This window comes from Sebastes umbrosus, chromosome 2 (genome assembly GCF_015220745.1).
Source record: "Sebastes umbrosus isolate fSebUmb1 chromosome 2, fSebUmb1.pri, whole genome shotgun sequence".
Classification (NCBI taxonomy): Eukaryota; Metazoa; Chordata; class Actinopteri; order Perciformes; family Sebastidae; genus Sebastes; species Sebastes umbrosus.
This window is the reverse complement of record NC_051270.1, coordinates 29,501,761-29,512,583: the sequence shown is the minus strand read 5'-3', so window position 1 is coordinate 29,512,583 and position 10,823 is coordinate 29,501,761. Positions and strand designations below refer to the sequence as shown.

Genomic DNA, 10,823 nt, shown 5'->3' with positions numbered 1-10,823 from the left:
ACAAAAACACAACTCTTATTTTCAGGTGATTATACACTAATGAAAACATACTTATATATTAATATATTCCATTTCTGCCAATAGAGCCCCCTAAATGTTACACACTGTTCCTTTTAAATAAATTTAAAACCAGGAATTAAATCCACTCAGTTAAGTCTTGATCAACATGTCACTGTGAACCTTTAAACATTTTCCTGATTTTAAATGTATATGTTGGATGCATTTGCAGCTTAGTTGAAAAACGAATTTCATGATTATTTAATACAACTGAGTACTTGTTATGAGCATCTTTAATTAGTGTTAAATAGGGTCTTGAATATCGGGGCATAAAAAACAAAAGGCGACTCACACTTTGGTTTTAGGTAAAAATAATAATAAGAAAAACAAGCAAATAAATTAGCCTATTTCTAACTTCTCCTTCTTGAGCTTGAAGTCTGCAGTGGTGTTCAAGTAAATAAAACCTAGTTTCCTCTCCCCACTGACAGACAAGCTGTCTCCAGCCTGAGCACCAAGTCCAACTGTTTCCTGTAAATTATGTACAAACTGAATTCTGTGCAGATTACATCCATTTTTGGCATACATTCATAAAGACAGTATCATTTTTAAACCCACTCTGTGTTTGTAGTTTCAGCCTGTCGGGCAGTTAACTGTTCTGCACATTGAAGTAACCAGTCTTTTTAAAGGCCTCACATGAATGTAACTTTGTACTTTCACAAACACCAAATATGATTTCACCTCAAAGCCAATTATAAAATCATCATCATAGTATTTCTAACTTTATAAAATATATAAGAAACCAATAAATCTAAAAAAATAAATATCTCAAACACCTTCCTAAATTTATTTAAAGGTGTTAATAGTTGAAAACCTAATTTCTTTTTAACTCATTAAGAGATACTAACTGGAAATTAACAAATCAACAAGACTTGAACTGTCCCGCCCTGCAGTTATCTCATCACTCATTAAACATATCACTCAAATTAAATTTTCCATTGGAGAAGAGACAAAATTCTTAACTTGTGGATAAACTATCAGCAGCGACAACAGAACATCTGACCTGGATTAGACCTGGGAACCACATTCATTTTCAATAAGAGACATTTACATTGCCATGCAAGTTAGAATACACAAATTGGTACAATTTCATTATTAAAATCAATTTGATTGTAAGACCTTTCCATACAAAGTCTTTCAGCTCTTGTAAACAGGACAGGAATGTGTTGCTCGTACAGGGTCCAGAGACGGGAGAAGCCCCACTGTGACCCTGAACCGTCAGAAACGGTTTCCACTGCAAGTTAAAACCTTCAGAAAAACATAAAACATGCAATTTAAACCTGTACATAAAATAAAAGGCAAAGTGTCTGAAGTCATTTGGCGTTGTGTCTCTGAGTACTACCTGACTGAGTGCAGAGCTGTGGAGCTGTAACTCAGTATGGAGCAGGGATGTGTGACATGCCGTAGAGGATCTTTTTAAATGAGTGTCATGAGATGCTTCTCCAGCTTTTCCAGTATAGTTCAGAATAGCAGCACATGACTATACCCCTCTCCCCTCCCCCTCCCCCCCTCTGTTTATAACACCACCAGCTCCCATAAAAAAAGGTTCCTTTTAGCTGATGACATCTTGATAGATGGAGTTGGTTGTAGTGACGCCAAAGATGAAAGCTCCAATCGTAACCATGACAGCACCGAAGGACACATATCCATGCCAGCTGTAACAGAGAAATCTACGTTAAAGAAAAGTCCTTATCCTTAAATCTGAATTAAACAGTTTTTATATCGACACTGAATCAAATGTCAAATGCCAAAAATCACAGAATAAAACCTCTGCAGATTTATGTGTTTAAGTTTCTTTTTGGGTGGCAACTAACTTTTTCATTATCAATTAATCTGCTGATTATTTCACCAATTAATCAAAACCCAACTATCATCAGTTAACATTTATACAAAAGTGGAGCCAGAAAATAGTAAGCAGTTTTGCTTAAGAAATGACTTTAATTGACTAATGGTTGCAGCTCTGGTCTCTTTAAGCTCATTATTTTGGTCGCTGCACATTACCTACTCAGCAGCAAACAGCAGACAGAGAGGCTGAAAGCTCAGTTCATGCAGCTCAGAGAGCTCAGACGTATGACATCATGTGATATTTCCGTAGAATTTAAACAAGAGATTAAATTGGAAAAGTATCGGTTGGTTGAAAACCAAAAACCAAATGTCTTTCCTTTGTTTAAGTAACGTGTTGGACTTTAGCCATGCCATGTGCCATCGCTTTGTTATTATTGTATGTTCTGTTTGTGCTCAGTCCATACCATGTGATCATAGTCCTCAGCCCCATAAATAACAAAGAGAAGTACCAAGAGGCTGGTGACCACAGCAAATATATTTTTGCAGATATTTTTCTCAGGAGTTGGTGGTGACAAAAACTAAAAGCTAAAAGCAGAGTGAATGACTGACTCCAAACACAACTCCAAATGAATGCTATGTTACTCCGTGTCTGCTGAATGCCCTCAGGTGCCAAATTTGCAGCACCCTGATATCTATATCTTTTCATAACATATAAACCTACACCTGTGCCAACTGTGTTGCTTTTATTGCAAAATGCACAATTGTTATGAATATTTCAGCTTAGCTGCCCCACTGTTAGATCCCAGGACTTTGTTGCTGTGCTGCACACAAAGATTTAATCAATTTAGCTCCAAAGAGACTGAAAAACATCTAAGAATAAGCAGCGTCTCACCTTGGTGTCCGGCTGTCTGTCTCCGACAGCTTCGCTTGCATCAAACACAATCCTGTTGAGTTAAAGAGACATTGGACAGACATTTCAGTGTGACATTAAAAATCGCACAGAAATCCGAAACCTTGCAAACGATGGGAGAAGTGTTTACCTGGGAAGACAAAGATAAAGCAGGCCGCCAATCCTCCGATCAGCGAGATCACCCGGCCAATATCTGGGATGAAGAGGGCGAGGACGAGGGTGACGACAAACCACACCAGCGTCTGCAGGATCCTCCTCCTCTGCTCACGACGCACACACACCTCCACCTGCTCGCCTTGGAAACGCAGCCAAAGTCCTTCTATAACGGCCCTAGAAGGACACATGATGACACCACAGCGCGGTGAGGAAATGCTGCAATAACTGAATCATAAATGAGGAAAGTTGTCTTTCTCACACAGACATAGCTACATATCTCTGCACTAAAGGTAGAAATAGTCATACCCTAACAGTTTTTTTTTAGGCTTGTGCAATCTAAAAATCTTTTTTAACATCATAACAATATTGATTGAGACAGAGTATGCTGAACAGAGGCTCTGTTCAGACTTGGCATTAACATGCGTCTTGGGTGATGCAATCACAAGTGGACAGCTCTAAGTACAGGTGTGAAGAGACATCAGATATGACCACAAGTGGTCACTCAAGACGCATGTGGAGACGCATTCTAATGCCAGGTGTGAACAGACGTACTTAAAGCTGTCCACTTGTGATCGGCTCACCCAAGACGCATGTTAATGCCAGGTCTGAACCGGGCCAGAGAGAACAGAAGTGTGGAAATAAAACATGCATATTTTCACAGTATCTTACCTGCCACAGAAGTGTAAAATGGGGTAGGAGGTGATGACACAGATGACAATAAAAGCTCTGGCGATGGCCACAGCAATATCATCAGAAGGGTACGACATCAACACATCCTGACTGACATCGGAGCCAAACGTCAGGAAGCCACAGACACCTGATCAAACACAACAAGCATATCGGTATTGACGGCCAGTCACAAGAAGCCATCTGACTTGTAACAGCGACTCTTGATTCAGCACAACTTGAACTGACGTTTAAGCACAATAAAAACAAGTTAAATGAGTATCTGGTTTTCCGAGAAAGATAAACCAGTTCCTATTTCTTCCCAGGGGTAAATGGGAAGCCAGTGTGCTTGATTTGTTTTAACGCAACTATCAGACTCATCATGGCGAAAAATACAAGAACTTGCGAGGACAACTGAGAACAGAGAAGATAAATTAATTGTTGGAAGGTTTGAGGAAACCGCCGTCTGTTTTTAGTCGTGGCCAAGAGATCTGCAAGACATCTCAGGCTGCTCATCATCTGTTTTTTTAAATGGATCGCTGATGCCATTTTCAGAATGTGCTTATACTTTTTTACACGGGAAGAAAGGGCCCAATTTGGAGGTTGTTATGAATAGGTTATGCAATGGTTCCACTGGGAGATCAAATTGAGCATTATGTGGCCAATGAACTAAAGGAGTTCAACACCCCTGTGATGGCTTACCATGACTGTATAATGTTATCAAAATAACATCAACAGGTTATTAGGTACATTATTGAATAAAAAGGGAACACATTGACAATACCTGTTCCTGTGTAAACGAAGAGGCAGATTATCATGCTGAAAGTGACTACAATTCCCCAAGGTTTGATCTCTCTTCTGCGCATGCTGTTGAACACCGGCACACAGCTGACATGGCACTGTAGAGAGAGATCAATATAAAATAATTCATCAATATCAAATTCAAATTAAGACATATAGTTTTATGATCTCAAATGAAATCAAATTAAGAGATACCTGGAAGCCAAAGCATATGGTGGGCATTGCATTGAAAACTGCAGTCCAGGAAGCAGAACTGTAACAAACACAACGATTTAGCAACTCAAGCAAAGCATGACGACGAGGATGCAGATGTTTCTGCTTGAATGACTAGGTGGACAGTGCAAACAGTTTTGAAAAAGCTGTTAGCTGCATAAAGTATGGGCAGCGTAATGAAGTGTGTGCGGAGCTCACCTGGCGGGAATGTGGCCTGGAGTCATGTTTTTATCCGGCCAGATGTACTTTATAATGACCACGATGGTCACATACCAGGTTCCCATCACACTCAGCGCACTACAATGAAGACCAGCAACCCATACATGATCATCACGCATGGTAAAAGCTAAGAAAACATTAACCAAGTTGAATTCTTTGAGAGAAAATAAGATGAGTGAGTGACAAAGTTCTGTACCTGGCATATTTCTGAAAGCCAATTTCTTTGGGGATGGAGAGAGGAAGAACAACCAGGACTGCAGTAACGGAGATGGTAAATTTGCGATCAGTGTACCAGTAGTCACTGACTGTACCATCTGTCTCATGAGCGACTGCAGCCACCACTGCAACAACAAAACAGGAATTAAAACACTTTGATAAGGACAACCACTCCATTCATTAATTAACTTCAAAAGAACAAAAGAGGTGGAAGGTCAGGGTCTATTTCCAGAAACAGGCAGGAGTAGGATTTCTACACAGTCAGCATCTCTGAGCGAGGAAATGTAAGAGTGGGTCACATGAGGGTCACATTTAGTGAGAGAAAAAAGCTGAGTGGTGTCATCCTTGATGCTCTTTGCCCTCATCAATGATGGCACAGTTACGCACTACTACTGCTAGACATCTTCCTTTGTTCAAACACACACAGGTCAAAGCCAAATGTAGGACAAAGTCCATGGAAAAGTCGGGGACAGAACAATGTGTAATGACAAGTACACAAAGCTATACTCTTGAGAAATGCCATTTTACCTTAGATCAGTGGTTTTCAAAGTCTGAGACGGAGGGGAGGCCCACAGACAAAGCTCCCCACTTAAGTTTACTTGTTTAGTTTCGCTCAATTCCTGGATGCTTATGGGATCATAATTATGTTATTTGATCCCATATACGGTCAACAATGAGCCAAGATAGTCTAATATTGCTGTTTCATATAACTTCACTACACCAAATACATAAAAAGGTTGGCTCTAAGGCATTTATTCGTTTCTGACTCTGAGAAAGTGGAAAAAACAGTAAAATTCCCCTCATCTTTTTAACCAAATCACACACATTAGGCTATTCTATCGGATCTTCTTTTGATAACTGATGTAATAACTAATGTAAACGCCTCACACTTTGAAAACCTCTGACTCAGAGGTTGAGGAAAACATAAACTAAGATGAAAGAATGTCTAACCAATCTTATAAAATGAGACAAGGCAGCTTGGTGGAAATATAGCGTGAATATACTTACAGCGATCCAGCTGGTCTCCGATGACAATAAAGAAGGCAATACAAGTCCCAAAGGTGTAGACGGCAATGGCCACTTCACATGCGATTCCCGTGACTTTCCCACAAGTGGCTCGGACGACCTCCTGATAGGTGCTTTCGTTGCTGACCTGAAGAAACCAGACAGATCATTAAAAAGTGGATGTGGATTCAGCAGCAAATGTATTAGAATGAGTCTTTTAGCCATTTAGTCACTGTCGGGTTTCTAAGACTATTTTGAGATGATGGTGCATTAACACACCATTTGAATTATGGGAAACTTGAGGCCTTGAAGGGTTGTACCTGCTGAGCCAACAGTGTTTTAAGCAACCTGTGGCTGTTTTAAAATGCTGAGTCAGGAAACAGTCCCCAGCCACATTAAAACACCACCAGCATAATGCTAAATTCTGACATTGTGTCAATCATGTGCCACAGTAACTTCATTCTGTCTTTCTTTGCTGACAAGAGTAAAAAACAAAAACTAATCTTCTCCTGATATAGCTCATGTGGTTTAAAATTTGGCAAGCTCTTCTTTTAATGCAGTTCTAACACAGAGTCCAAATAAGGTATCAGATAAGTTGACAACTTTAAAAAAAAGGATGATATTAACTTGTGTATTTGTCCTATAGCAGTTTCCTTTCATTTGATATATCTAGCAGGTTAAAAATTCCAAAATCACACTAATGAAGTCAGCGATTCTCATGGCACCACGTGCTTTAAGATAAAGTTCATCCTGCAGCTGAAGGTGGCTGATTTTTGTATTTTAAAGCAACATTCAGAATGGCTAAATGTATTAAACCGACTCAAACCTGGCTGGACTCTTTCTCCATTGTGTGTTAACATGAATGCACAAGTCTGAGTCATCAGGAAGTGAATGACTGAGCTGGTGTGTAATACACTTCAGGAATACAACCGCAGAACAAAGTTATTACACAACTGGCTACTGAAGGGAAAATACTCATGTGAAAAAGAAGCATTCAAATTGTAAAGGCTGCAGAACATGTTGGATATAATAAAAGAGAGACAAAGTGGAGCGGTAAGAGATAGAAATAAAGACTTTCAGGAGGTCAGAATCTGACGGTCCTGATTCAGTGACACATACCTGGGAGCAATAGGCCAGGACCACAAGACCACTGATTATGAAGATCAGCATTAACTGTAAAAAAGAAACAGGAAGCAACACGTTATAGTTCCCGATAATATTGTCAATAGGCAGTTTTGTGTTGGTCACAAGAACAGAAAATACTGTCAGCAGTTATCAGCTTGAACATTCAGTGCAAAATAGTGAGTAAAGTACTGTGTTGAAGTTCAGTCTTAGATTATGATTTAGACAATCAAACAATAATGTTAGTCAAAAATGAAGTAAATCACCATGTTTTTCCTTTCACCTTTCTTAATGCTTCTCCGTTACATTTTATGAGGGTATATGTTTGTGGCAATAGTGAGCAATCTTAAGACATCCCTTTGGCCTCTAGTAATGTCTGATTATCATTTGTCATTGCATTTGACATTTTACACACTAAGCAATGAATAGAATTTATCACATTACACCAAATATTTACAGTCAGAGTATGTGCCTCATGCAGTGGGGAAAGGGTTTGTAGAAGGGGTTCATGTATCAGTGTTATGTGCCTCACTGGGATCTGCTCACCATTTGAAGCGTAACTCCTGCAGTCACTCCTCCTGCCATGTTGAAGGCTGCGGGGAAATTGAGTAAACCAGCTCCCAGTGCTGCGTTTACTACGATGAAAACCGCTGCCCAAGACGATACGCCCCCGCTCTCCCTCCTGTCCGCCTCAAGATGCCGGACAGAATCCACGCTGGGGCTCTGCAAGAGCCACGCTCTTTCTCCAGAGTCATTACTCCCAATGGCGCCCCAGTCCTCAACATCTGTGTTAATCGCCATGACTCAACAGGCGGTAGCTCGGCCTGCCAAGCCTTAAAATTAGTCTCCAACTCTTTGGATCCAAGTGGAGGAACTGCTTTTTAGAAATGTCCCGTATCTTAAGTACCACAAGAGTCAGGAGGTAGCTGATATTTGTCAAAGTTATCACCAGTACCAGTATGATGGTGGAACCATTCAGTTATCTGTAATGAAACATTGTTTGCATTTAGAGATAATCGCATTGGTAAATAAAAAAAAAACACAGTGCTGATATCATATCAACAAGTACATTAATGTGAAGTAGTCATTGTGTTGATAGTGTTTGAATTATTGTGAACAAATCAAGCACAGGACTGATTTACAGCACTTATTCTCTGTAGGCTATTCTTGGAAGAAACATTAGTTCCAAGCAAATTCATTTTTTCTCATTGGTGAATAAACTGTAATTCTTAATTAACCTCAATACATATGTGGAAAGTCAAGTTAGGTTAACTTTTTTTTTTTTTTTACATCTTTCATGTTAGAGTCCACTTCTTCATTGCTCAACAGTAGAGTTTTTGGTTGACATGAAACCTGCATACTATTGGCCCACATGGTCTTTATATGGTGAGTACATCAAAGTTTCCCTGTGGAAGTCTTTAACCAGGAGTGTAAAGTTTTGATGAGCCGTTTCCTAAATGGTTTCTATCTTATCTTCTACTAAAAAATACAGAGGGAAGTACTCACTCGGGAGGGGCATGGGGGGGTGACCTAATAAGGCATATTACCAATTTAACTGTGGGAGGACTACATAGCTCCACCCAAGCAAGACCATGGTAGCTTTTGAATTAGACTCTTCACTTTAACTCAATCACTGCACACAAGGGACATACAGCCTCAAGTCAAGCAGCTGAACTATGTCCCACTAATGCTGGCTGCCATTAATACTGATATGCATGTTAGTTAGAGTCCTATAATACAATACAAAGTGGAAGAGCCTTTCATACAAGCCAAACTAGGTTAAGTTAATTAGATGGTTTTTTTGTTTTGAAGACCCTGACACTTATCTTATGCCTCTGTATTTAGTGACATATCCATATCCCGATACTGAAAGCGTGCAGGGTGGATCTCTCTCATTAAATCACTGATGAGCTTACAGAAACTACAGGAGAGAAGTCAAACTAAGCTGATGATGCTCAGCTGACCTCAATGTAAAGCTTCAGCTGCCTACAGGAGATACAGGTTAAACACCTCGTCTTTTAACGTGATTAGATTATTGCTTTTCTTTTCATTAACGTAACAATAACATGTGTCAACGCAGTCAAGCCCTTTGTTACTGTGTCCTAACCTACAATAGCTAGCTAGCAAACGTTGCACACACTAGCTAGCTGAATACTAAATACAAATAAGCACATTTTCACTAAACAGTTTCACACATTTAAATATCTCTACATCATTTATATTCCCTACTATACATATATAACTATTGGCTGTGGTAAAATGCTGATAATGAGTGACAGTACCTTCAGTGTTGCTCAGCCTCCTCCAGGTTAGTGTGACTGAGCTGTCTGTGTTGTTGCAGCCTGGAGGTAGAATGCAGAGGAGCATGTGACATGACGTCACGTGACTGCCTTCTTCATGTTGTGTGGAATTGTGGGTATTGTAGTTCTCTGTTTAGACAACTCCTTCATGTCGTAGGGGCCAATCAATAGAAATAAAGTAAATTATATATTCTAGGCAAAACCCTTATTTATTTGATGTATGAACATTTGAAAATATATGGATATGAAGTCTCATGTGAGGTTTTAGCATTTAATACCAATAGTTAAGAGTAAATATTGTAAAAAGTGAGATTTCCATGTCTTTTTTATTATAAAGCAGGTTTAAGTGCTATATAAATACTGTGAAAGTATCTAAATGCTCAATTTACAGAGAAAAACACACAGCCCGTATTCAGAATTTGCATTTGTGCATTTGAAACAAGCCGTCAGGATTTCTGTAATTTTGTGATGTCACAAATATACAATATAAAGACTATTTCATAGTTTTAAATGTAAGCATTCTAGACGTGTCCCAGTTCTCTGTTTACACAACTCCTTAGCTTTGTAGGGGCCAATCCATAGAAATAAAATAAATTATATATTCTAGGTAAAACTCACACAGCTTTATTCCAGCTGCAATTTTTCATTTAAATAAGTCCTAGCAGCTTTTGCACATATTTATGGAAAGTTTATCCCTTTTCTCATTTCATTATGTCGTTTTTTGTCCTAATATTTCAGTGTTTTTTTTATATTGTTCTTGTGGCCTTCTTTTTGCTGGGTCCTGATCCCAGTAAGCCTTTGAGTACTCTATGTCATGTTTTTGGTATGTCTGTCTCTTGTCTGTGCTCTACCTTATTGTCAATACGGATGCCAACCTCTATTTTTGCTGCAAAACAAATCTACCTACGGGTACAAATAAAATCACCTGAACCTGAACCTGAAACCCTTATTTATTTTATGTATGAACATTTGAAAATATATGGATATGAAGTCTCATGTGAGGATTTAGCATTTAATACAGTTAGTTAAAAGTAAATATTGTAAAAAGTGAAATTTCCATGTCTTTTTTTTTTATTATTAAGCAGGTTTAAATGCTATATAAATACTGTGAAAGTATCGAAATGCTCAATTTACAGAGAAAAACACAACAGCCCGTATTCAGAATTTGCATTTGTGCATTTCAAACAAGCCGTCAGGATTTCTGTAATTTTGTGATGTCACAAATATACAATATAAAGACTATTTCACAGTTTTAAACGTAAACACTCTAGACGTGTCCCAGTTTATTACCGGTTGCAGTGTATGTGAATGTGCGTTTTATATCTATGAGCATAGACATAAAACAGTGGTATATCTATAGTGAATGGCAGCTGACA

At 38.9% G+C, this 10,823-nt stretch overlaps 1 protein-coding gene across 1 annotated transcript; it reads right to left on the bottom strand.

Annotated features, from left to right (window-relative positions):
• Positions 1–272: 272 nt before the first annotated feature.
• Positions 273–9,575, bottom strand: slc38a7 (solute carrier family 38 member 7). The gene is made up of 12 exons (XM_037749297.1): positions 9,430–9,575; positions 7,694–8,130; positions 7,145–7,198; positions 6,029–6,173; positions 5,001–5,145; positions 4,784–4,882; positions 4,568–4,625; positions 4,356–4,470; positions 3,575–3,722; positions 2,880–3,079; positions 2,732–2,783; positions 273–1,709 (listed from the first exon to the last, which is right to left on the bottom strand). The coding sequence occupies exons 2-12, from the start codon at positions 7,946–7,948 to the stop codon at positions 1,607–1,609; spliced, it is 1,374 nt and encodes a 457-aa protein (XP_037605225.1). The 5' UTR covers positions 7,949–8,130; positions 9,430–9,575; the 3' UTR covers positions 273–1,606.
• Positions 9,576–10,823: the final 1,248 nt, after the last annotated feature.

What these genes read in the sequence shown, in the direction of transcription:
- slc38a7 (XM_037749297.1), bottom strand. Translation starts at nt 7,948, where the DNA reads ATGGCGATTAACACAGATGTTGAGGACTGGGGCGCCATTGGGAGTAAT. An exon ending in GGCTTTCAGAAATATGCCAG is followed by an intron (nt 4,883 to 5,000) that starts GTACAGAACTTT and finishes TCTTCATTGTAG; the next exon opens with TGCGCTGAGTGTGATGGGAA. An exon ending in CCAGGCCACATTCCCGCCAG is followed by an intron (nt 4,626 to 4,783) that starts GTGAGCTCCGCA and finishes TGTTTGTTACAG; the next exon opens with TTCTGCTTCCTGGACTGCAG.